This window comes from Crocuta crocuta, unplaced genomic scaffold (assembly GCF_008692635.1).
Source record: "Crocuta crocuta isolate KB4526 unplaced genomic scaffold, BGI_CrCroc_1.0 scaffold73, whole genome shotgun sequence".
Classification (NCBI taxonomy): Eukaryota; Metazoa; Chordata; class Mammalia; order Carnivora; family Hyaenidae; genus Crocuta; species Crocuta crocuta.
The window spans coordinates 823,643-849,872 of record NW_027529443.1 but is presented as its reverse complement, the minus strand read 5'-3'; the positions used below and the strand labels follow the sequence as shown (position 1 = coordinate 849,872).

The 26,230-nt window shown below is 50.8% G+C and overlaps 3 protein-coding genes and 1 pseudogene across 6 annotated transcripts in view; 3 read left to right on the top strand and 1 right to left on the bottom strand.

Moving 5' to 3' along the window:
- Positions 1-3,980, top strand: part of ZNF48 (zinc finger protein 48) — a 4,215-nt gene extending 235 nt beyond the window's left edge. Inside the window, 3 exon segments of the mRNA XM_077760362.1 lie at positions 117-210; positions 1,406-2,509; positions 2,512-3,980. Coding sequence (XP_077616488.1) covers positions 132-210; positions 1,406-2,509; positions 2,512-3,146 — 1,818 coding nt within the window. The 5' untranslated portion in view covers positions 117-131 and the 3' untranslated portion in view covers positions 3,147-3,980.
- On the top strand, positions 1,021-1,112 carry LOC144228666 (U2 spliceosomal RNA; annotated as a pseudogene).
- A 4,627-nt stretch (positions 3,981-8,607) lies between the features above and the next one.
- ZNF771 (zinc finger protein 771) lies at positions 8,608-17,533 on the top strand. 4 transcript variants are annotated; one of them, XM_077760366.1, is made up of 3 exons: positions 8,608-8,710; positions 9,379-9,531; positions 16,473-17,533. In XM_077760366.1, exons 2-3 carry the CDS (start codon positions 9,388-9,390, stop codon positions 17,283-17,285), a joined length of 957 nt encoding a protein of 318 aa, XP_077616492.1. In that variant the 5' UTR covers positions 8,608-8,710; positions 9,379-9,387; the 3' UTR covers positions 17,286-17,533. The 4 variants fall into 4 exon arrangements, with proteins under 4 accessions (XP_077616492.1, XP_077616493.1, XP_077616490.1 ...); XM_077760367.1 differs by having other exon boundaries at positions 9,366-9,531; XM_077760364.1 differs by lacking the exon at positions 8,608-8,710 and adding an exon at positions 8,894-9,009 and having other exon boundaries at positions 9,366-9,531.
- A 1,879-nt stretch (positions 17,534-19,412) lies between these two features.
- DCTPP1 (dCTP pyrophosphatase 1) lies at positions 19,413-23,065 on the bottom strand. Its single transcript, XM_077760274.1, has 3 exons — positions 22,910-23,065; positions 22,092-22,202; positions 19,413-19,903 (listed from the first exon to the last, which is right to left on the bottom strand). Exons 1-3 carry the CDS (start codon positions 23,008-23,010, stop codon positions 19,606-19,608), a joined length of 510 nt encoding a protein of 169 aa, XP_077616400.1. The 5' UTR covers positions 23,011-23,065; the 3' UTR covers positions 19,413-19,605.
- Between the last annotated feature and the right edge of the window lie 3,165 nt (positions 23,066-26,230).

The window sequence follows — 26,230 nt, the reverse complement described above, 5'->3', positions numbered from 1 at the left end:
CACCTCGGACCCGGCCGCTGCCCGGTGCCGGCGCTGGCCGGCAGAGGGCAGCGACAGGGCGCCGCGGGCCGCACATGGCCGGGTGACCGTGGGATTGTGTCTGTCCCCTTGCTCAGGGCGGCGTGCGGGCGATGGAGCGCGCGGTGGAGCCCTGGGGCCCGGATCTCCAGGGCGCAGAGGAGAGGGAGCAGCTGAGAGGCGCCCGCACAGGTGAGGGCCGGGGCGGCGCCCCGCCACGGGCAGGTAAAGGCTGGGTGGGGGCTCCGGTGCTGGGCTGTGTCTGGCCGGAACCAGAAAAATCGGACGTGAACCTTGCTTCCAGGGGGAGGGGGAGGGGAGCAAAAACCGAGGGAGGGAGCCAACGTTTCTGAGCACCTACTGTGCGTCAGGCCGTGAGGGGCATCAAGGCTAGGACTCTTCCCCCCGCTCCTGGACTCTGCCCTACTTCAGGCCTCGTTCTGTCTCATCTTGAGAATTGCAAAAGCCTCCCCACAGCCCTTTTCTCTTCAGCGCTGCACCCCGCAGCCCCATTGATCCAAGTCCAGATGTAATCCTGTTTGCCTTCTCAAAAACCTTCCCTAGTTCCCTTCTGCCTACTAATTAAAAGCTTTAACGTAGTGTTCCATGTAGGCCTTACATGCATAATCTAGTCCCCACATCCCTTTCCAGCTTTATCTCCCATTCCTCTCCATGTTTTCCTCTTTTCTGTGCTGTGAAAGCTTGGCCGTATCCCCTTATTTCCACCACACTTATTCTGAGCCCACAATTATAATTATTTGTGCTTGATCTTATCTCTCCTACTAACCCTAAGCATTTTGAGGGACAGGTGCACGTCTGGGTCCTCTCAGATACATTCAAGGTAATTGAAGTAATACATTACACGATGGGCTAAAATAACATTAATAGAAATAGTAAATACTAGGCTTTCCAAATAGAGACAGTATAATGTAGTGGTTAACACAGGCTTTGGGAATCAGACAGACCTGAGTGAGAAACGTGGCTTTAATACCTTCTAACCCCATCCCTTCTTGGCCTTTTGGTTAAGATCAAGTGTAGTATCTGTTCTTATCAGTGTAATACTTCATAACCTTAAGCAAGTGATGTAAATCCTCGGAATCGCCATGTCTGTAAAATGGGAATAATAATAATATTGTATCAATAGGATTGTGTGCAAGGATTCAGGGATGCTTAGTTCAGTGACCAGCACGTATTAAGGGCATGTTAAAAGGAAGTTACATTGTTGATGAGAGGCAGCAATAATAAGTGTTTCAAAAATTCAGAGGAGAGAGTGGGAGAGACATCCTTGTGACCACAGATTGTCAAGGAAGCCTTCCTGGGGAAGTTGCCATCCAAGATAGGAGCTGAGCCAAAGGGCAGGGTCTACTACTCCCTTTTGTTTCCCCAGGTATAGGGAGTGAGAATGTGGAGATTTCTCAGCCGGATGAGTTTGAACATACCCCCCGGGAGGATGACTTGGGGTTCAAGGAAGAGGAAGATTTGGCTCCAGGTCATGAAGTAGGAAATGCCTCTCTCAAACCTGAAGGCATCCAGACCTGGGATGACTTGTGGGTCCAGAGAGAGGGACCAGGAAAACCTCAGGCTCGGGACAGAGGTCCCCGGCTCCTGGGAGAGCCACGCTGGGGCCAGGCTAGTGATCGGGCTGCTGTGTGTGGTGAGTGTGGCAAGAGCTTTCGGCAGATGTCAGATCTCGTAAAACACCAGCGGACCCACACGGGGGAGAAACCCTACAAGTGTGGGGTCTGCGGCAAGGGCTTTGGGGATAGCTCTGCCCGTATCAAACACCAGCGAACTCATAGTGGCGAAAAGCCCTACAGAGCCCGACCACCAGTCCAGGGTCCCCCAAAGATTCCTCGGGCCAGGATCCCGGCTGGTGAGCGTCCCACTATCTGCGGCGAATGTGGCAAAAGCTTCCGGCAGAGTTCTGACCTGGTGAAACACCAGCGGACACACACGGGTGAGAAGCCCTACAAATGTGGCATCTGCGGCAAGGGCTTTGGTGACAGTTCTGCTCGCATAAAGCACCAGCGGACACACCGGGGGGAGCAGCCGCCCCGGCCGGTGGTGCCTAGACGGCAGCCTTCTCGAGCAGCCACAGCAGCCCCCCAGGGACCCAAGGCCCAGGACAAGCCATACATCTGCACCGATTGTGGCAAAAGATTTGTGCTCAGCTGCAGCCTTCTGAGCCACCAGCGCAGTCACCTGGGGCCCAAACCTTTTGGCTGTGACGTGTGTGGAAAGGAGTTTGCCCGGGGCTCAGACCTGGTGAAGCACCTGCGGGTGCACACAGGGGAGAAGCCCTACCTGTGCCCTGAGTGTGGCAAGGGCTTTGCCGACAGCTCTGCCCGGGTCAAACACCTCCGCACTCATAGTGGCGAGAGGCCTCACGCCTGTCCGGAATGTGACCGTACCTTCAGCCTCAGCTCCACCCTTCTCCGCCACCGCCTCACTCACATGGAGCCCCAGGACTTCAGCTTCCCAGGCTACCCCTTGGCCNCCCACTGACACCTCGAAGCCCTTCACACTCAGGTGATGGGCCTTTTGGCCTGCCTGGCTTGGAGCCAGAGCCTGGGGGCCCTCAGGCGGGGGAGCCACCCCCACCACTGGCGGGTGACAAGCCCCACAAGTGCCCTGAGTGTGGCAAGGGCTTCCGCCGAAGCTCGGACCTGGTGAAACACCATCGTGTGCACACAGGGGAAAAACCCTACCTCTGCCCTGAATGCGGCAAGGGTTTTGCTGACAGCTCCGCCCGAGTCAAGCACCTCCGCACCCACCGAGGTGAACGGGCTCGGCCACCACCACCGTCCACTCTCCTGAGGCCACATAACCCCCCTGGCCCAGCACCCATGGCCCCTCGACCCCGAGTCCGAGCCCAGCCCTCCGGACCCAGCCAGCCCCATGTTTGTGGCTTCTGTGGGAAGGAGTTTCCCCGGAGCTCAGATCTGGTCAAACATAGGCGAACACACACTGGGGAGAAGCCATATAAGTGTGCAGAGTGTGGCAAAGGCTTTGGTGACAGTTCTGCCCGAATCAAGCACCAGCGTGGGCACTTGGTCCTGAGGCCCTTTGGGACAGGGGATGGTCGGGCAAGGCCCCTCAAAGAGGAACCGCCAGCAGGACTGGAATGATGGGGTCCAGGGAAGGTGGAGGCCCAGGAGACCAAAGGGAGGGTATCTGCTGCTTAAGCAGAGAAGAAAGGGCCGGGGAGGTGGTGGGAGGGAGAAGAAGGGGAAGAAATGGGAGAAAGGAGTGAATAGATAGAAATAGAGAATGGAGACAATGACCTTGAAGCTCAGGAAACTGTCCTGGCTGGGCTCAGTCGGGATCTTGACAGTGTGGTCTATACCCCCAGCTTCTAAGAACACTGCCTTGTACTCTGAATAGTGTAGGCACTCAATAAATACTTGTTGAATGAATAAACAAACTGGCCTTAGCCTGAGGGCCCTTAAAGAACTCTAAATTCCTGCTGCCTCTTACCCCATTAAGAATTGCTCTACCCACCCCAACCTTGCCCCCAGGAGACCAGCACCCTGGCCAGCACCAAACAGGGTTTGACTTTGAGTTTACAACAGTGAGACTTCCGGAGTTTTGGGTGGTAGAGAGGCAGGAGCATCTTGAACCTTCTGAAGGGGAGAGTGTTGCTGTGCGGACTGCAGTACGCAGGCTCAGGCCCTTGGACACGGTCTTAGCCAGGAAGGGCGTTCTTGGACAGCCCAGACCCATCTGCCCTGAAGAGCCCCAACCTGCCCCGACACACCTGGACACTGGCAGAATAGACCACAGACAGCAGAAGGAGCTCTCATACACCCGATGCCAAGCCCACGTCCTGGTGGACGTCAGCAGGGACAAACTGGCTGGGAGAAGGGCAAGACTGGAGTGAGGGGAGGCCAGGGAAGCTCCAAGGCAGGACAGCCACATTTCCATGTTATCTCCTTGCCAATAAACTTTCTTGTCTGCTTGGACTCTGCTTGTGTGCGCGTGCAGGGTGAGGGGTGGAAAAGATGTCAAAGCCTCACCGCAGGTGAAGCCCTATGTAACCTTGTGAGGGTCTCTTACCCTCTTTGAGCCCATCCAATGAAGAAGTTGGGATAGCCTGCCGCTATCTAGCTGTGACATCGGGGTGATAGAACCACCACCAGGTTTGTCAGCTGATGCCCCCCGCCCTCCCCAGACCTGAGTTCTGGCTGCCCGCAGGCTCCACCTACACCACAATGTCGAGCGCGGCCCCTAAAAGGAAAAACACTTGGCGCCACAGGGTGGGCTGGGGTAGGGGTGGAGGTGGGGTTCGGTGAGCGCCGTTGCTATGGCGACAGGTAACCAGGAGGAAGGTGGCCGTCTGTCCAGTACAGGCACAGAAGTCCTTGGCACTGATGCTCTGCCTACTGGGAAACCCCGCCTTCCGAAGCCTTTTTTTTTATTTGTCGGGAAGCCGGTCATTTGACCGCATAGTCCAAACGGAGGGTGGGGCGCCTGGGTGGCTCAATCGGTTAAGCGTCGGACTTCGGCTCAGGTCATGATCTCAGGGTTCGTGGGTTCGAGGTTCGCGTCGGGCTCTGTGCTGACAGCTAGCTCAGAGCCTGGAGCCTACTTCAGATTCTGTGTCTCCCTCTGTCTCTTACCCTCCCCTGCTCATGCTGTCTCTCTCAGAAATAAATGAAACATGAAAATAGTAATAATAACAAAGGGAGGGCAAAGGGGGTGCCTCTTTATCCCCTGTAAAAAAAAAACAACCGTATTTTTCTCAGCGACCCATGCGTCATTAGGAGCAGGACTACAATTCCTAGCTTTTTCCGAGGAGGGCGCCAATGGGGAGGAAAAGTGGAACTGACCTGATTGGCCAGGGACAAAGAACCCAAGGGCAGTTAACCCATCTGAGAAATGAAGTACAAGATCGCTTTGCAACTTCGCGGGTTGGGCGTCTCCGCTATTCTGCTTGGGGGAACGGTGCCCCGGATAGAAGCTCTCGCGAGATCATATCCATGCGCCAGGCTTCCCTAGAAACCAATTAAAGCTTGCTAGAGCGCCCTTCCTCCCGCTCTTCCCACCTCTGCCAAGTCGTTAAATACAGTCTTGAAACCCCAGAATGTTGCATTCAGGCCTGGGATTCTTGGAGACTTCGGTCCTTAGTGCACACACACCCAAAGGTCTGAATGAAGGCCTTTGGGGGCTTTCGGAAGTTCGCCCCTGCTGGTTTTGTGTTTCCCCTCCCAACCAGTCGACCTCCAAGCCGGCCTGCAGTGAACTTTGTAAAATTATATCTGACTGTGTCGCTCCCCTATTAAAAACCCTGCCGTATTTCCACATTTCTCCTCTGTGAAACGTAACTCCCTGGCATTCAAGGTCTTCCATTTGTGTGGTTTCAGCCCCGTGCCTCTCAAATATTACTTGTTTTTTTTTAAATATTTTTTAAATGTTTTATTTATTTCTGAGAGAGAGAGAGAGAGAGAGGGAGATACAGAATCTGAAGCAGGCTCCAAGCTCTGAGCTAGCTGTTAGCACAGAGCCGGGCGCGGGGCTTGAACCCACGAACTGTGAGATCATGACCTGAGCTGAAGTTGGACGCTTAACCGACTGAGCCACCCAGGCGCCCCTCAAATATTACTTGGAATGCTCATCCCCACCCCCACTCCCTCTCACTTGTTAACCTCTCCAAGTCAGAACACTTCAAGCATTACTTTCCCCCACAAGCCTTCCCTGAACCTCCGGCCTGGGTTAGAATCTACTTATTCTCAATACTTAACACATCGAGAACTTCTTGAGGACAATTAGTCACTCAACAGTATTACCTACTGTGTGCTGAGTATGGGGGATGGGAGGATAAAAAAGACAAAGTCTCTGCTCTCAGTTTCATTGCAGAAGATGGGCGTTGGACAAATAATTGCAAGTGTAGTAAGGACTATGCAGGAAACATACGTACAGAAGAGAATCCTACCCGATTCAAAGGCCTCTCCAAAGAAGTGGCAACTATGTTATGACCTGCAGTAGGACTGACCTGGAGTAAGCTAAGAAAATGAGTGGGGTTGGGATAGGAGGTGGAGTCTTCTAGGCAGAAAGAAGAGTGTGCACCAAGTCCTTGGGCGCTCAGGAATGGAAGCAAAGTTCTAGTGAGTCTGAAGGCAAACAGTGAAATACAGAGTGGGGAGGCGTGAGATGAAGACTTTTCCACATTCAACTTTCTACCTCCCAATCCTAACAGCAGCCTGGTGCACAACAGGCCTCACTAAATACTTCGGTACAGTGTCCTTGGAACACGACGGGCTCTTCACAAGAGTTTACAATCCCATAAACTGCTACTTCCTTGTCAATATGGCAAACTCCCACTCACCTTTGAAGGTCCTTCACATTTACGTCTTCAGCGAGGGCTGCACCTAATAATCCAAGGGGGTTTATTCAGTGATCCACCCATTTTACTATGCTGCTAAAACACTTAAACACCTATTGTTTTCCCTTTCATATGTGTATATTTATATTCGTTCATATATATCTCACAATCTCTTTTTACTAGGCTATGAGATTCTCAAGAACAGAAACTAGACCTGAGTTCAGGTATATGTTCGTACATATTTGTAGAGCAAATGGACAGAAGTCTTCTTCTCCTTTTTGCAAGCATCTATTCCAAAGCCTTCCCACAGCAGGAGACCCTTCCGGTGGTGACTTTCACTGTTGCGGCAGAGTCTCCCCACTGACTAAATCAGGGCAAACAGGACTTGCCTTTTGCTAGAAGTGGGGTGTCAGCCATAACCTGGCCACTCCCTACCTCTTCTCCATCACCCATGTTAAATTTACCCTTGCTAACCCACTTGGCTCCAGTCACATGAACCTTCTTTGTTCCTCAAATATGCCAAGCTTATGCTCACCTTAGGCCTCTGCAGTTCTGTCTAGAACACTTTTCCTCTGGATTTTCAAATGGCTAATCTTTTCTCCTCATTCAAGACTCATCTCAAGTATTATTTCCTCAGAGATGCTTCCCCTATCCACATGAAAGAAACCCCCAACCACAGCGACTCTCTATGGACCACCTTGCCCTATTTACTTCATTAACTGAAAAATCTCTTGTTGACTTACTTGTTTACTTTTTTTTTTAATTTTTTTTTTAATGTTTTATTTATTTCTAGGAGAGAGAGAGAGACAGCGTGAGCAGGGGAGGGTCAGAGAGAGAGGGAGTCACAGACTGAAACAGGCTCCAGGCTCTGAGCCGGCAGTCAGCACAGAGCCTGACGCGGGGCTCGAACCCACGAACTGCGAGATCATGACCTAAGCGAAAGTCGGACGCTTAACCGACTAAGCCACCCAGGCGCCCCACTTGTTTACATTTTTTATACTCTTAAAAATTCCATAGCAGCCAAGATTTTTGTCCGTTTTGTTCACTACTGCACCTCCGATACCCAGAATGGTGCCAGGCACGTAGTAGAGCCCAAGAAATACTTGGTAAGAGAATGAACACAGCCAAAGTGGGTCTTGGTGATCTTGAGTGTGAGTACCCAGGCATTTGCCCCCTTTCCCTTGCTCTGAGGAAGAGCAAAAGCTTGACCAGATGTAATCCCAGCATCCAAATTATGCCCTGGCCTCTGAAGCCTGAGACTCAGGTTTGAGTCCTACCTCTGTCACCAGTTTCCTCATGTAACTTCATTTCTGAAAGATAATTTGGTGCAGGAGAAAGGACAGAGAGCTTTGGAATCTGCTACTTACCAGCTCTGTGACTTTGAGCAAATTATTTAAGCTCTCTAAGCTTTGGTTCCTTCGTTTGTCAGAGGGAGACATTATTATTGATTCCCACTGGGCTGTTATAAAGAGACAAAGATTAGAAGCAATTACTGAATGTTATTTTTCTTTTCTTTCCTTTCTGAATCTTAGTTCCCCCATTCATAAAAGGGGGGAATTAAGTATCTTTTTCAGGAGAAGTGGGAAATACAGCTCTTTCTACGAAGTATCTTAGTTTTTAAAATTTTTATTAGTTTTTTTTAAGTAGGCTTCACACCCAGCAGAGAGCTTGAACTCAAGATCATGAGAAGCTGAGATCAAGCGTCGGAGGCCTAACCAACAGCCACCCGTGGCCCCATAAAACATCTGAATTCTTAAATGTGGCAAATTAAAATGTGTAAAAGCTCTCTATTTTTTTAAAACTAATAATAAAAAAAAAAAGTAAAAACACCCTGAGGGTCAGACAAGATACTTCTGTGGACTGGGTTTGACCCGTGGGACTACTAATTTCCCACTTAGGCTATTAGTTGTCAGGGATGCTATGAGAACTCTTACTGTATAACTTAGGCAAATCAGTTTTGTCTCTCTCAAGTTCAGTTAGCTGATCTGTAAAATGGACCCACCTTTGTGTGGATCAAAGATCATGTGTGTAAAACACTTAGCATAATGCTGGCGCATAGTAGGCACGCCGCACCCCAAGTGGCAGCGGTTGCTTTGGTGGCTGTTGGTTTGGGAAGTACATACTCAAGGGGCAAGATATCCCAGACACCAGGAGACCGGTAGGGCGACTCTGGGAAAGGAGAAAAAATAGGAGAGGAGGAAAAAAGAGGGAAGGGAAGAGGTGAGCAGGCAACCGGGTCCGCCCTCCAGGCGGGGCGCCAGCGAGAGGCCCAGGCCGGGGCGGGAGCGCACGTGGCCTATTTTGGGCGGAGCAGACGCGCTTGGCAGCAGCGGAGACCTCCGAGGCGGCCACAGGAGACGATCCTTGAAGGTAGGTAACAACTGGACTGCGAAGACCTTGGACGCTGGGATGGGGCGGCCAGGGGTTCCTGCGAGTTGGGGTACAGCGGGGGGCACCACATCTGGGCTCGCCATCCTCCCGGGGCAGTTCTGGCCGGACGCCTGGGTCCTCTGGGCCCCTCCTCCTCGAGGGAGGGGTTAGGTGACCTGACCAATGACTGGCCGTCTGCGAGGCCCCGCCCCACCCCGCCCCCGGAGCCGCGGCCTCGCAGAGTGCCCAACCGCCCGGCGCCCTGGCCAGGGGCTGCGCGAGCGCCGAATCTGCGGCTGGTGAGTGCGCACCCCCCGAGGGTCTCCGCCCCGATCCCGCCCCCAGACCATGCCCTAAAGCTCAGGGCCTCTGGCCCAGGCGCCGGGGAGTGACTCAGCGTGGGGAGGGTGGCGACTTGCTGGGGCTGGAGATTTGAACTGTACAGGGCCTTGAATGCCAGGATGAGTGGGGAGAACGAGTGCCTTCGGAGCTGGTCCTGGAGCGTGGGGCTGGGCTGGGGTGGAGGGAAGAGAGTAGACCCAGAGACCAGGGCAGGGTGGGAGAAGCCAAGGCTTCACCGCCTTGCTGGGGTCAGGGCCCTGGCGCGGGGTGGGGGTGGCTGGGAGTGGGTGCACGTCCTGAGCTTTTGACCCAGCTCCTCGCCCCAGAACACCAAGATGCCTGGTGAACAGCAGACAGAGGAGGAGGAGGAGGAGGAAGAGATGCAAGAGGAGATGGTGCTGCTGGTGAAGGGTGAGGAAGATGAGGGTGAGGAGAAATATGAGGTGGTGAAACTCAAGATCCCCATGGACAACAAGGAGGTACGTGTCCCACACCAGGGGGCCTGGTTGCTTTTATGTCTGGGCGGGTCCAGCCACCCTCAGACAAACCATCAATCCAACCTCAACTTTTCTCTGCATCTTAGACCTAGAATCTGAAGTTGGTGGCCCATCCTTCTGTTCTACTGCTCATGCTGCCATCAGACAGATGTCACACCTGCTGTGCCAGCCTCTGCTGGGTGCTGGACAGTGAATGGTATCCTTGCTTCCCTTGGCTCCCCGTGGAGCTTGATGTCTCCATGGGATTAGACTGACAAGTAACCACGCAGCTACAGTCTCGGGTGATGGGTGCAGGCACAGGGGGTGTGGACGCCCAGAGCTGGGAACTCAATGCACACTAAGGGGTGAGGAGAGGGTGGTTAGGTAGGCGACAGCAATAGGAACACCTGACACTTAGTAGCATTTGCTATGCACCAGACACTGTTGCAAGTACTGAAATCTATACAGTAGTTAGGATTTGGTCCATTTTACAGGCAGGGAAACTGAGGCCCAGGAAACTGGACAGTTTGGTGACTGGCCCAAAGTCTCAAAGTTAGTAAAGGGATGGTTTAGCTGAGGCCAGTGAGGGTCTGAGATTTAAAAGGAATGGCCCCTTACGTGGCTCAGGGGAGCGGGTGGGGCACCAGGAGAAGTGAAGGCACTGGAAGTACTTCAGTCATGCTGTAGCACGGATGAGAGTAGGGTGGTTGGCAGGCTGGGGCCGGGGAACCTCTGGGTTTTATCCTGAGGGTTTTGAAGGTTTAAAGAAAGGAATTTTAAGGTGATCTCAGTATGAGTTAGATTTCCCCATTGGAGATCCTAACTGCCACCAGGTATATTTCCACTTTCCAGAACCCTAAAGGACTCACCCCAAGCCTGAGGAGCCCTGGGCCCAGGCTCCCTCTCATTTCTTCCTGCTAGGGGCCAGTTCTCTGGGAAAGACAGTTCTGCTGCCCCCTAGTGGGGGTAGTGGGCCCTGGGGGTTGCTGGCTCCTTTGGCAATTGTTTCCAGTCAAAATAACTGTTTAGTTCCGTTTTCCTCAGGCCTCCTTGGCCTGTCATCCTAGTTCAGCCTGTGTCTTCTGGCCCTGTGGATCCCCTGATCTCCACCTTTGGCCTATAATTTAAGAACCCAGACTCCAGAGCCTACGGTGGACTCCCAACTCTACCACTTTCCAGCTGTGTGACCTTGGGCAAGTTTCTTAACCTCTTTGTGGCTCAGTTTCCTCATTTGTAAAAAGGAAATCATAACAGCACCCACTTCTTGAGGTCGTGGGGACTAAGTGAGTTAATACATGTAAAAAGTTAGAACTGTGTCTGGTGCATAATAAACACTGCGTATATATTTGCTGCTGATATTCATTCTTCTCCCTAGGGTTCAGGACCTTACACTAGGTCATCTTTTTGGAGGTTTTTTCAAGTCATTTCTATCAAAGAACTTTGTGGGCTGAAACCTGGGGCTAGAAGTGAACAGGGAAGCCAACGTGGAGGCCTAGACAGAGGATTGAGGGCAGGCAACTCAAGGCAATGGGGAAGGTTTCAGGGAGATGACTTGGTCCTTGAAGACTTGGTGATTGGTAAATGGAGGAGAAGAAAGGGCATCCCAGAAGGACATAGCTAACGCAGAGGCTCGGAGGAGATGAGGCCAGAGAAGTAGGTGGAGCCATAGTGTAAAAGGCATTGGAAGCCAACATAGAAATTTACATAGTCTCAAATCGGAGGAGGGACATGATTGATTTTCTGTTTAGAAGAAACATTGGGTGCTTGGGGTACCAAGCCAGGTAAGGCTGGTAGCCTGCTCTAAGGTTTTGACAGCAGTGGAGAAAAGATGGAGAGAAGGGGACATTTGTGAGTCCTATTGGACTGGCGGGAGGTAAGGATGAGGATGTGGGGAGTGGGCATGTCCAGTCATCAAAGGTATATAGCACTAGACTCTAAATGGTATCATGTAGCAGTGAAAAGCATTGGTTCAAATCCTAACTGTACCAGTTACCACCTTTGCCTTGGCTTTCTCATCTGTATAGAGGAGTAATGAGAGTTAAAATCTTTGATTGCCAGCCTGAAAAGTATCGTCTGGGTTACTGGATTTGGGGGAGGAGGTTGGAATTGAGGATTACACACAGACATCCCATGAACTGTGCCCACAGCATAGCTCATTAACTTGCTGTGTGGTCTCCCTGAGTCTCAGTTTCTGTGAAATACTGACCTCAAAAGCTCTTTCCAGTGCTAACATTCTGTGACTTTTAGCTGTCACCCAGTCCTATGGCCAGTCATTGTCCAGAGGAGGCCTTAATTGTGCTGCACTCAGAGGCTGGAGTATCCTGTCACTGCCCATCAAAATCCAATCTATCTTTAATGAATAGAAAAGATTTTCTCAGAGGGCTCTATGCACATCCAATCCTGCGTCTCTTTGCTTAAACCATTGAGTGGTTTTCTGTTTCCTCCAGGATAAAGTCTCAGCTCCTAAGCCTGGCATTCAGAGCTCCTCACCATCTGACCTCATGTCCTGGCTTATCTCTAATCACTCAGCTCCTATCCCATGCCCTGGCTTCAAACACACCTGACCCTTTCTCATCTCTAAGACTTTGCCCATGTGGTCTTTCAGCCTGTAAAACCCTCTTCACCTTTTCTACCTGCTTTCTCCAGGAGCAGCTCTTGTCTCTTCTAGGCCAGATTTCCTAACTTTTAACATGCATACAAATCACCTGGTGATCTTGCTAAAATGAAGATTTTGATTCTGCAGGTCTGGGTTGGGACTTGAGATTCTGCATTTCTTTCTTTCTTCTTTTTTTAAAAAAATTTTTTACCACTTATTTACTTTTGAGAGAGAGAGACACACACACAGAGTAAGAGCGGGAGAGGGGCAGAGAGAGGGGGACACAGAATCTGAAGCAGGCTCCAGACTCTGAGCTGTCAGCACAGAGCCTGACGTGGGGCTTGAACCCAAGAACTATGAGGTCATGATCTGAGCTGAAGTTGGACACCCAACTGACTGAGCCACCCAGGCACCCCATCTTTTTTTATTTTTTAAGGTTTATTTATTTGAGAGACAGAGACAGAGTCAGAGGGTGAGCAGGGGAGGGGCAGAGAGGGAGACACAGATTGAGAAGCCAGCTCCAGGCTCTGAGCTGTCTGCGGAGCCCAGTGCGGGGCTCAGACTCACGATACGGGAGATCGTGACCTGAGCCAAATTCAGATGCTTAGCCACCGAGCCACCCAGGCGCCCCGAGATTCTGCCCGTCTAACAAGGTCCTAGAGATGCTGATGTTGATCTGCGGACCACAGTTCCTGTAGCTAGGAGCAAGAGGGTAGGGTCGTATTTTATACTTTCTACCAAAGAGGGGAGATTCTGACTGCTGAAAGAGTCCAGGGGAGGGGGACAAGCTGTGTAGGTGATCTCAGACTTGTCAGTGAGATAGAATTGCATCATGGCAGAGAATGGGTATTTTGGACAATGACAGACTTTCAGTTCAAATCCTGGCTCTGCCTTTGATTAGCTGTAGGGCCTTGGGTAATCACTTTACTGCCAAGTCTTACTTCCTTATTCAGAAATGGAGCAGTTGGTACCCAACCCAAAGGGTTGTGAGAGTTTAAAATGAGAATGTGGATGGAAAGCACTTAGCACAATTCCTGGCATATAGGGAATGCTCAATGAATGGTAGTTCTGGTAGCTGTTATTGTTAATTAGGAAAGAAATGTCTGAGGAGAAAGTGGAGATGTTTGCCCTGATTTCAAAAAAAGTTCTTACACAGGAAGACAAATCATAAACTTCAGATACCTGGATTTTCATATTATTATATTTATATCCTTATCATACCCTCTTATTATAGTGCAAATACCATTCTAATGTCTAAGTCTACTAGTTGTTGAATTAAAGGCATGGAAAGGCCTTTAATGATCCCCTAGTCTGGTATTTGCCAAGTTTCAAGTCACCTGTGTATCGCTCACCTGTTGTGCTCATTTATTTACTCTTTTCTTCAGATAGATTCACATCATTTTGTTAAATAAATCTGCCTTCATGTAAGTAATAATATTGATGGAATTGTGGATTTCATGTGATCTATTGTTTTCTAATGTCCATGAAAATAAATACATAATGATTATAATACATAATAATAGAAAATACAAAATACATACATAATAATACAACAATACAAAATAAATACATAGTTCCCCTACATAACACCTAGAGTACTCTTTGCATCTTGGGGCGTGCAAGCCTCAGGCTGGGAAAATATCTCATGTAGCCTGTCTCACCTTCCTTGGGACACTGAGGCAGGGGAAGGGAGTGACTTGCTTGGGGTCTTAATGAGCTAGACCCTGCCCGTCTTAACCAAGATTCTTCCTGGAGGGTTCCTGGCTGGCTCTGTCGGTAGAGCGTGCAACTCTTGATCTCAGGGTCATGAGTTTGAGCCCCACGTTGGAGGTAGAGATTACTTTAAAAAAAAAAAAAAAAAATTCTTTCTGGGGCCCTGCGTCCTGAAGCTGGAGATACTAAGGGCACTCACGTGAAGATTTTCTTTCACCTAAGTCAGTGAACCCAGCATAAGAAAGCCCTCAGGCTGGTCAAAGTCATCCTATAGAAGGGTGCCAAAAAAAAAACGGGCCAGAAAAATGTAAATATGATGAGAAGAAATTCTTTCCACAATGGCTGATGTGTTTAAATCAACACAACAGATGTCAAAACCAGGGCGAGACTGGATAGTATGACCTTGAATTCAGGCTGTGCCAAATCTGCTGTGGGGAGTTTCTTGATTTAAAGTTATCAAGTTGTATTTTAACCTTGAATCCCTCTTGGAGAGCACCAGAGGCCCGGAGTCCAGCCTCTGTCACATCTTGGCTATTCTAGTGCAGGGAAGCAATATAGCTACTGGTTAAGGGCGAGTGCTCTAGAGTCAGTCCTGACTCCCTCTGGCTTTGTGAATCTTATCTCAATGAGCCTCTGTTTTCTCAGCTATCAAAAGATAAGCTTTGCGCTGTGGCAGTATCTAGGAGGTTTATCCAAGGCGTGGTTATTGCTAATCCACTATCAAAAGATAACACCCAATTCAAGGGGATGACAGGAAGATGTAATACAATAATGTACATAAAGGAGCACTGTCAAAGCCTTACACTGTATTGTTATCACTGTTATCATTACATGTACTATTTACACCAGAATTCCCGTGGCTGATCGCTAATTTCCCAAACTGCCCTGTTTTCCAGTTTCTGAGTTGGTTACAGAAAAGCTACTGACTTTTTATAAAGGATCTTGAAGGACTTGAAGTTGTCGTCCTTGCAACTTCAGAGAGAAAAGAGCCTCACTGTTCTCGTCACTCACCCTCTTAAGAGAGTTTCTTTATTTATAAAATGAGAATAGTAATAACTACCTTGTGAAGATTGAATATGGGGAGAAGCTAACGCTTCCTTGTCCTTACTGTGTGCCAGGTATTTCATTTGGTCATGAATTAATGTGCCTGTTTGGGTCACGGTAGGTGCTCAAGACCACTTTTATTGGGATGAGCATTCTCTTTTCTAAGGAGGGAGCACTGTGCCCCCCAAATTCCTCTTCACTCGGCTGTTAGTACAAAGTTTTCTCTTCACCTGCCTCTTACAAAGCATTTCTTCTTATTCTGATTTTATCTCTAGAGGCTCAGACCTCATGAAACTGGCTCATTGTCACAGTTTTCCGCTTCAGGCCTTGCCTTCACACCTTCAAAAATGATCGGTGCTTGCTCTGAAAGGTTTATGAGAGAGCCTGGGCTTGGTCTTGGCCTGGCTTCTGAGATGCCACGCTCTCCCGCCTCACTGACTGACTGCCTCACTCACTGCCTGCCTTCTTTGCTCGCTGCTCATCTTGCCCCAGGTTCTCTCTTCCTATTTCTGGGGTGATCACCTCCAAACTCGGCTTTAAAAACCACCTGTAGGCTGACAGCTTCCCAATTAACATCTCCAAACACAGGCTTCTTTCTTGAGCTCCAGATGTGTCAAGGAGAACCGAAAATACGCTCCAGAACGGATTTCACCTACCACCCTGCTCTTCCTATCGCCCTCATCTCTGTAGATGGCCACTCCGCCTTTGCAGTGGCCCAACTCAAAATCTTTGTGGAGCCGTTTTGACCCCTCTCTTTCATTACACCCTCCCGGCCCAATCATAGTCAAATCTGTTGTCTCAAACTGCAGAATCTACCCAGAAGCAGACCGCTTCCGCGTTCCACCTGTCACCTGGGTCTGAGCCACTGTCCTCAGAGATGGCTGCGGTATAGTAGCCCCCTCACTGCGCTCCTGCTTCTGCCCTCTCCCCTCCTCCGTTCTGTTCTCAACCCCAGCAACCTGAGTCCGATCTGTTCCAGGTCCCTGCTCCCAGTCACCTGACATCTCTATTGGCTCCCCATCTCATTCGTATTACTTGGCCCTAAACTGAGAGATTCCCAGNCCCCCCCCCCCCCCCCCCCCCCCCCCAGCATTCTGCCTAAGCACTTTTTCTTGCCCTTCTGGGAACTCAAGTGGCAGACTCGCTGCAGGGCCTTGCTGTTGCTTGCAGAGCCTCTTCTCTCACCTTCTTTAGGTCTTTCCTCCCGTTTTATCAGTAAGGTTCCTTAACAGTCCCATTTACATTAAGCGTCCGCCTCCCTGCCCCAGCACTTCTTATCCATTCTTCCTGAAGCGGGAATTTTCCAAAATTAATGTGTAATCCCCAGAGCCTAAACAGAGTCCGGCACATTGTACGCGCTCAATAAATATTTGTCGAATTAATAACGAGGAGCTAGAGCACCGCTAGGCCTTGTGATACGGGCGTTAATACTGCCTCGTTTCAAGCGCACCACCGTCCTGGGGCGGGCGCCGTTGCTTTTTCAGTTTTACAACGGGGAACTGGAAGGCTGCAGCTTGCGGAGACCCGGCGCTCGGGCTCCCGCGCCCGGCAGTCAGGGCTGACGTGTCCCCCCCACCCCCTCTCCCCGCAGGTCCCGAGCGAGGCGCCAGCGCCGTCGGCCGACCCGGCGCGCCCACACGCGTGCCCGGACTGCGGCCGCGCCTTCGCGCGCCGCTCCACGCTGGCCAAGCACGCACGCACGCACACGGGCGAGCGGCCCTTCGCGTGCACCGAGTGCGGCCGGCGCTTCTCACAGAAGTCGGCACTGACCAAACACGGCCGCACGCACACGGGCGAGCGGCCCTACGAGTGCCCCGAGTGCGACAAGCGCTTCTCGGCCGCCTCGAACCTGCGGCAGCACCGGCGGCGCCACACAGGCGAGAAGCCGTACGCATGCGCGCACTGCGGCCGCCGCTTCGCGCAGAGCTCCAACTACGCACAGCACCTGCGCGTGCACACGGGCGAGAAGCCGTACGCGTGCCCGGACTGTGGACGCGCCTTCGGCGGCAGCTCGTGCCTGGCGCGCCACCGACGCACGCACACGGGCGAGAGGCCGTACGCATGCGCCGACTGCGGCACGCGCTTCGCCCAGAGTTCGGCTCTGGCCAAGCACCGGCGCGTGCACACCGGCGAGAAGCCGCACCGCTGCGCCGTGTGCGGCCGCCGCTTCGGCCACCGCTCCAACCTGGCGGAGCATGCGCGCACGCACACGGGGGAGCGGCCCTACCCGTGCGCGGAGTGCGGCCGGCGCTTCCGCCTCAGCTCGCACTTCATCCGCCACCGTCGCGCGCACATGCGGCGTCGTCTCTATATCTGCGCTGGTTGCGGCCGGGACTTCAAGCTCCCCCCTGGCGCCACGGCCGCCACTGCCACCGAGCGCTGCCCAGAGTGCGAGGGCAGCTGAGCTGCCGTTCTCGTCGCTGTGGTGCTGCTAGCGTCCGGCTGGGGGCAGGGGCACGCCGGGACCCCAACCTGGGGGCTGGATTGACCTGGACCTCCCCGCCCACTGGGAAAGGGGCGGGACAGCAGGCCTACCTGCGTTGGAACTGGGAGGCCAGGAGAATCCCCTACTGCGATCCCAGGAAGCAGTGCCCACTCCCCCTCACTACAACCCCTTGGCCCGTGTTAGTGAATAAAGTATTAAATCCTCGTCCCACCCGTGCCTGTGAGTGAGGTGGGGGAGGGGAGGAGGAAAGTTGGGGTTTTTCCCAGGTTTAAGTGACCTGAATTGAGTTATCATGGAGCCAAGTGGTTATAGGCCCCAAAGGATTTCTCGAGCGGCTTTATTGTAGGGAGTCCTCCCATACTTGGCCCCCGATTGTCCTCATAACTTCAGGTCTGGAAGGGTCCACGAATCCTGCACATCCTAGACAGCCATCATGTTGGTTGGTGGGCAGGCATGAACTTCAGTCCAGGGGAGATGGGCTGATTTCATCTCTTAGCTGGGATGATCGGGGCAGAGTCAGAGAGTCAGAGACGGCACCCGATGAGGGGCGGAGTGGAGGCAATGGTTACGCCCCTGAGGTAAACGCAGAGGGGTCGGGAGAGGTGACTGGAAATAGTAGTTTGGGGATATCAGATCTGGAGCGGAGGATACCATGTCCAGAAGAGGGTACCCAAGAAGAGTCTGAAAGGGCAGCCACAGCTAGGAAAACGAGAAGTATCTTGTCTGGGAAATCCAGAAGAAAGTGTTTCACGGAGGGAGTGGTCAGCTCTCTCAGATGACGTATTTGTAGCTCTGGAAAATGGTGAGAAGAGGCGTGGGGGGTGAATGCCATCCTTAAGTGGGTTAGAGTATAAATAGGAGAATGAGGAAGCCCAGCGGAAGGGTGTAGACAACCGATTTTAAAGGCTTGGCCGTGAAAAGCAAGAGGGAAGTGGCTGGAGGTTTCCTGGGTTTTTGTCAATAGGAAAGAAACTCAATTATGCTTTTTATCTGCTGGTGGAAGAGCTGATGGAGAGAAATTGACTAGATAGAGGAGATAGGAGAGAACTCATCATGGAGAGGAAATGCAGGAAGAGATGAGTAAGGATGGGACTCCTGCTGGCACTGGTAGGGAGAGGAAAGGTGGGTTTGGAAACACAAAACTTTCACTTTTTCCAGTTTCACTCTGGATTGTTTTACCTGGGAAGTAAGAGGTCACTGGTTAAAGGAGTGAGGTCATTAGTAAAAGGAATGCCTTATGTTGCTGACGTGGAAACAGGCTCCTAGGGGCAGCAAAAGTAGTTTCAAGGTTTTTTTCTTCCCCCCAGCGTTACTCTGCACTGTGAGGGAGGGAGGCTGTGGGTATCCCAGAAAGGGAAGTGATATGCCTGAGGTCACACAATGAGTAAATCATACACACCCACCAGTGTCTTTAGGTCTACCAGTGGAAATTGGCCTTGGGAGGATGGGAGGAGGCAAGAAGCCCTCTCCAAGAGGGGGACCCCTGTCGTGGGGGGCCCATGAAGAGGGGCATTCGACTCTCACAGGGCTGGGGTCCTGATGGATGGGGGTGGGTTTCAAGCCCAGGCTCATCTTAACTGTTGACATTTCCTGCTCTGGGCCCCTGAACATTTTGAGTTGAAAAAGCAAACAGGTAACTGCAGACTTACAAAGTCCCTACGAGGTGCCAGGCACTGTCCTAAGCACTCTACTTAATATAGCTTGCTTAAACCTTACAGCCCTGTGAGGTAGATATCAGTATTTCCATTTTAGATGAGGAAACCAAGGTGCAGAAAGATGAAGTACTTTGCTGAATGTCACCCAGCTCTTAAGTATCAAAGATGGCGTCTGAACCCAGACAGCCTCGCTCCAGAATCTGGGCTCTTCACCAACTCTACATACAGCCTCCAGTCCCCTTTAGACGCCCAGAAAGGGTCAGGGAATTGCATGACATCAGCGATCTTGCTGGAAAACAGATCTCTCTGCTCTGTAGGTGGGAGACACACTAGAGAAACATGGGAGCTAGGCTCAGAGGCATCCCTGGGGCCCTTCTCCAGTACTTGCTGAGATAGGGCTTCCCCGGTCACTCCAGAAAGAACCTAGAAGTTGCTAACCAAAACTTTTATTGAGAGAGAAAATATCAGGAGGCTGTCTTCTGGAGGTTCTTGGGCCTCAGGCCTTAGGAAGTAGGGCCCCTCTGCCCATGATCTATTAGGAAAGGACTAGAAAAAGTTCCATCACCAGGCCACTCTCCGCTTCTCACATGCCATGCTGAATTCCAGGTCCTGTGCACCTGGTTCTAGGTTGAGGCCTGGCTTGTGGACTCACAGGCAAGGTCTGCAGGCCCCTCAGCTTGGTCTTCAGAGGTGGCCGCATGCGGTAAGTCTGTATACTTGAGGGCAGAGCCACGGGACAGATGTGCTGGGTAGCGCCGCCGGTTGATGTCCATCTTGGAGAGCACCGCTTGGGGCAGATCCACATGGCAGCGGGCTGCTAATGCTACCAGGTAGATGAGGACATCACTAAGCTCCTCTTGAAGGGCTGCCTGCTCCCTGGGGGGCCAGGCTTGGGGGCCAGGCTCATCAGGCTTCCACTGACTGGGGGCAGAACAGACAGGCACAAATACAGATGCTAAGACAACAGGCTCTGCCTCTCTCAGGAGCACCCTAGTCCTTGCAGCAGATGAACTCCCATCTCTTAGAAGTTCCTTCAAGGACAATTCAATCCACCTGGGCCCCAGGCAGAGTCAGGGTGGGGAAGAGACCCGACAGATGACTCATCCAGACCTGTGTGTCCCAACCTGGTCGAGAGAACGTTTCACTTGCTAAGACCCAATTCTACTTCTCTCTCCGGCCCTAGCCCCCCCCCTCCCCCGACTAATCCTCAGACCCGTGAAAGCTTGCAAACTCATCTTCTACTCTTGCCCAGTACCAGCTTTTAAAAGGCAGAAAGTACACTCTGTCCTTCCCCTGCTAAAATCCCCCCAACTGTGCTTAAGATCCAAACTCCTGATCATGCCCTTTAGGTCCTGCAGGAGTGGTCTCCTGCCTCTTCCAGAATCATTATCCACCACTTTCCCTCCCACCCCCCACCTAAAGCCACTCTGGCTTGTTCTGTCCAACAAACAGGCCAAACTGTCACAGGGCCTTTGCACGTGACTGCTCCCTCTGCTTTAAATGCTCTTCTCCCAGGGCGCCTGGGTGGCTCAGTCAGTTGAGCATCTGACTTCGGCTCAGGTCATGATCTCGCGGTTCATGGGTTCAAGCCCCACGTTGGGCTCTGTGCTGACAGCTAGCTCAGAGCCTGAAGCCTGTCTTCATATTCTGTGTCTCCCTCNCATTAAAAAAAAAAATTTAAAAATAAATAAATAAATAAATAAATAAATAAAACATTAAAAAAATTTTTAATTAAAAAACTTAAAAATTAAAAAAAAATAAACGCTCTTCTCCCTGCTCCCCCTCCCCCCATCTTTCCTGTGGCTGGCTCCTTCCTAGCTCCTTCCTGACGTCTCAGCACAGATGTCACCTCCTCAGAAAAGCCTTCTCCTCTGTAACTTCCTTTCTCATCACTTCGTATTGTTTTCCTCACAGAACTTTATCAAAATGATCTTTTGAAATTAGTTTATTTATCGTTAGTCTCCTTGCACTCTGAAGGCAGGAGCCATGTCTATTATTTTTTTTTTTTTTTTTATCCCCCAGATTTTAAGTCATCTCTATACCCAACATGGGGCTCGAACTCACAACCCTGAGATCAAGAGTCGCAGGCTCCACTGACTGAGGCAGCCAGGCACCCTAGGCACCATGTCTAGAAGACCTAGCACATAGCTGATGCTCACAAGACTGTAATGAGTGAATGGCTTGCCCTTCATCTGTGTGCTCTCATTTCTCCATTTCCAACGTTTAGGCCTCGGTTTTAGGCCTTATGACCTCTTGACTGGTGTGTGTCAGCCTCCTCTCGGGTCTCCCCTGCCCCCATTCTCTTAGCGACCCAGTCCACCCTACAGACACAGTGACCTTTCTACCACTCAGATCTGTCAGGTCTTCTGTTCAAACTCCACTTCTGGCTCCAGCTTTGTCACTCTGGGTTCATATGCTACCTCTGTCTGCCCACCACTCATTCTGTAAATATTTGCTGAGGGCCTGTTGTGTGCTAGGCACTCGGGACATATGAGACAACAAAACAGATACAAAATCCTGAAAAGCTTTCTTGAAAAGCTTACCCTGGAGGAGTCTCGGAATCTCCCTGAATGGGGTGCCTGGGTGGCTGTCAGTTGAGCATCTGACTCTTGATTTTGGCTGAGGTCATGCTCCCAGGGCTGTGGGATCAATCTCTGTGGCCAACTCTGCACTGAGCATGGAGCCTGCTTAAGATTCTTTCTCTCTCTCTCTCTCTCTCTCTCCCCGACCCCTCTCCCCGGCTTGCGCTCTCTTAATTAAAAAAAAAAAAAGCAAACCTCGCTGAATTTAACCTGCCCTTTCCTACTCACTACCTTGGGAAAGGATTCTCAGGTCTGGAATGCCACCGGCAGGTCTCCTAAAGCAATACCCTCCTGTCCACCCCAGAGGCAGAGGTCAAGGTAGGCTGTCACCATCCCTTAAGACATGGAGCTGCCTTGCTGTTTTCACATCTCTCTTTCCCAGAAGAATAGATGCCCTGAGAGGCCAGGGACAGGTGAGTCATCTCTGTATCCCCAGACACAGAGCCTGGCATGGATATTTAATGACCAGATAAATGTTCCCCTCCCCCACAACACAGACTCTTCCAAAAAGTCTTCCATCTACTCACAAGAGCTCTGCCAGCTCCCCCACTTCCCCCACCAAGGCTAGTAGGAGGTTCCGGGGCTGGTGGAACTGGCCCCAGTCTCGTTCAGCAGCAAATTCAGCATGGAGGCGGCGGCTGGAATAGAAGAAAGGGGTAGAAGCCCAGGTCCCAGGGTTAGAAGATGAGGAAGACACGGAGCCCAGGCGGGTATCCCAGTGATACGCAATGGGGGCATTAGTTCTGCATCTAATCCCTTGGATGGACTTAAGCAAACCATTTCTTTTCTGTGGGACTTGGGCTCCTTACCTCTCAAGTGGGTGCGCCCTACACAGACCCTGAACTCTATCAAAACCTAACAATACCATCTTTTCCGTTATTCCACCTCCTGATGCCACTTATGCAGTTTCCTCTGCCGGGAATATTCCTTTCCCTGCATACTGAAAGACTACTTATTTTACAAAGTGCAGCTCCAGGGACACTTCCCCTAAGAAGCCCTCCTTGATTTCCTCTAGCAAAAATAATGTAACCATCTCTCAGCACTGCATTTGCCCCCATCCTACCACCCACTCTTAGAGGGTGGGGGCTGGGAGGAAGCAGCATCGGAAACTGCCGTATTTCCCATAGCTGGTTCTAATATCACTCACCGGGCATCACCATTTCCCCTGCCTCAGATGTGCATCGCTAAGCCCATTTTGCAGATAAGGTGGTTAAGATGGCTCGCCCAGGATCAGCCAGCCGAGCTGGGCCCCCTGCAGAGCCTTCTTCCAGAACACGTGGAGTGACCCGTCCCAATAGGAGGGGAAAAGTGGGAACCTCCCCAGGCTGGGGCAAGGACGGCTTACATGTCCTCAAGCGTGGGCTCCGGGCTGAAGCTGAAGGGGCGGGCAGCAGCAGTGCCGTCTCCCCCAGTGTCCCCACGCGCGACCCCATTTGCCCGAGACATGCCACCCACCACGCAGCAGCACGGACGCACTGGAAAACACCGCGCCAAGCTCAGAACCTGCCTCCAGGACCCCTGACCAATCACAGGCGTTCATGGCTACTTCCCGAGGCGGAGCCACAGGAAAGGCCAATTACTCGTGTGGACTTTACTGCACCTCGCCCCCTACCCAGAGGCCCTAGATTCCTCTGTGTTGGCCTAGCATCTTAAAGGTATAAGGACCAGATTTGACTGGAAAGAGACAATGGTCAGAGGGCAAGGAGAGCGCAGGCGCGTCACTTCTCTCGTGGACGCCAGATGGCGCCAAAGAGAAATGATGGGGCAGAGGTGAGCACGGGGCGCCCTGGGGAAAACTCCAGAAATGGAGCGTTTAAAGAAAGGGAAATTTATTTAAAGGATACAAGAATGTCACCAGGATACAGGAACTAGGGTAGCCGTTCTAAGCATTTTACATATTTAATCTTTATAGCAACCCTATAAGGCAATAGGATCGTCATCCCCATTTTACAGGTAAAGCTACTGAGAGATTAAGTAATTCTTTTAAGTTTATTTTTGAGAGAGAGAGCGAGAGCGCACAAGCAGGGGAGAGGCAGAGAGAGAGAGGAGACAGAGAACTCCAAGCAGGCTCTGCTCACTGACAGTGCAGAGCCCCATCCAGGACTCATACCTATTAACTGTGAGATTATGACCTGAGCTGAAATTAAGAATCCCAGGCTTAACCCACTGAGCCACCCAGGTGCCCAGAGAGATTGAGTAGTTTAACTCAGCAGCTAATAAGGTGGTAGCCAGGTTTCAAATCCAGGCAATTTGGTTTTAGAGTCTGTTTTATTAACGCCTACACTATATTGCCTCAAATGACAGGTACTATGGGAAAAAAAAAGTATTTAAACACTATGGAAAGTGGGAGCAACTTTAGGGTGCATGGTCCAGGGATGATGCAGTAAGCGTGTTGGTTACCAGCTCAACTGCACTTTCCTCTCCTCCATGCTTGCATGATGGTGATTTTATTCTTCGGGTTCACCCTCCTCTACTTGATTGATCATGTGGTCTCATTGCCCTGGCCTGATCAGTTAATGGGTGAGCATGTGGCCTAGATCTTGACAATGAGAAGTTAGAGGCAGTCTACTGGAGACTTCTGGGAAAGATCCTCAGTTCTTTTGTTTAAAAAAGCACAGGATGTTTCTGCCTTTAGATGTTAGTATGTGAAGAAATCTCTGTATGAAGAGCTAGCCCACAAACAGGGAATGGCAGGTAGGAGGTTAGAAGGGACCTGGATCCTTGACAACATTATTGGGACACTTATTTTTACAAGTTAGGACAGAAAGGTCTTAATTTAGGATGCTGGTTATATAAGAAAAGAAATCCTTTTATTAGTTAAACCACTTTTAGTTGGGCTTTCTGTTACTCGTTGTTAAGAAAGTGACTTTTAATCTGAGTCAAAATCAAGGGGAATAGAGTTCTAGATAGAGGGAACACCAATGCTTAAAGCAGGAAAGTCTTGGCATGTTCTGGAGACAAAAGGAATTCCAGTGTAGCGGGAATGTAGTGAGCAAGAGAGAGAGCGGTTGGATATGGCATTAGGGAAGTGACAAGAGGCTAGATCAGATCAATCAACCATGGATTATATTCTATATTTTATTTTATTTTGGATTTTAAGCATTCTGGAAACCCTCTGGAGGGCTTTGGCAGGGGGGTTATATGATGTTGATTCTGGGCCAGGTTGATGATGAGTGAAGATGGAGAGAAGTGGGTGTATTGGGGAGATATTTTTGGAGGTAGATCTATAGGCTTTGTTGATTTTGAAACAAGAGGTATGAGAGAAAGGGTAGAACCAAGTATGGCTTGCAGGTCTTGAGTGTTGAGCAACGTGGTGGATGGATGGTGACTCATACTCGGATGAGGAAGGTCAGGAACACATGTGGCATCAGGAGTTTGGTTTAAAACAAAGCAAATTGAAGCTACATATCAATTTGGCAGGTGGATTTAGGAGCCTAAGGTTTAGAGGAGAGATCAGGATTAGAGATTCAAATTTGGTAGTCTCAATCATTAGCACTTAAAGTCACGGGCTTGAAGAGGAATAACTAATACAAGAATCTGGGTAGACAAGACCAAGGTTTGGGGGACTCCAGCGTTTAGTAGTTGAGCAAAAGAGAAAAGGCAGGTGAGACAGGAGAAATATCAAGAGAGTGTGGTGTTAGGGAGGCTAAGAGAGAAGAGTGTTCCAGAATGACTAAACATCTGATTTGGATGCTACTGAGATGCTGGGTAAGATGAGAGCGCAGAAGTTGCTGATGGATTAGGCAACACAGAAGTTGGGTATGTGAGTTGAGAGGAAAGAGGAAGTTCTGGGTAACTCCTGGGTTTCTGGCTTGACTAAATGGGTGGTTAGTTTTGCCATTTGCTGGAATGAGGACACAGAAGACCCAGGAGTTGGGGTTGAAAGGAAGATAGTGAATTCAGTGTGGGGCATGTTCAGGTTAAGATGGCTCTAGAACATCTGGATGACGTCCAGTAGGCAGGTGGACATACAGGTCTGAAGTTCAGAACATTGAGCTGCCTATGGATCTAGGAACTGAAAGTACCTTCCCCAGCACCTGCCCTGATGGTTGCTAAGCTGCTCTGCACAAGAATCCAGTCTTTTACTGGAATGTAAAACACAGCTTTCTTAGGAGTCCTCTGCATCTCAGATTTTTGAAGAGTCAGGGATCAGAACTTCTAGAGCTCACAGGTGAGATGGTCCTTCGTGGTTGACAGGAAGGAGGAGACTTTTTGTGCGACTGCCTCTGTCCTCCCAGGAGATTCCTGACTGAGCTGTAAGGATTTTGCAAGCACCTTGTGGGGACATTCCAATTTTTTGCTCCAAGGCATTCTCCTTGGAAGACCAAGCAAACCCAGCTCCAGCACAGCAAAGTGTTGGGGGGAAGGAGTTGGGGTAGACTCTCATGCGGGAGGGGCATATAATTGGACCCCTGATCTGGATGCCTTATCCAAACTCTTTCTGTACTCTCACCCCTATCTTCATTCCATTTTCTCCCTTCTCCTCAGACACATCTTAGCAACCCAACCTCCCTGTTTTAGTCAGGGCTTCAGTGTGCTTGGCTTTTGGTACATGTTTGTGATTAGCCTTTTACGTGCCTATCCCTCCAGGGACTGGGTGCCCTAATCTTCAAACCAAAGGTGTTTTCCCTGTGTCGACTAATAAGTGTTTAATGACGGGATGAGC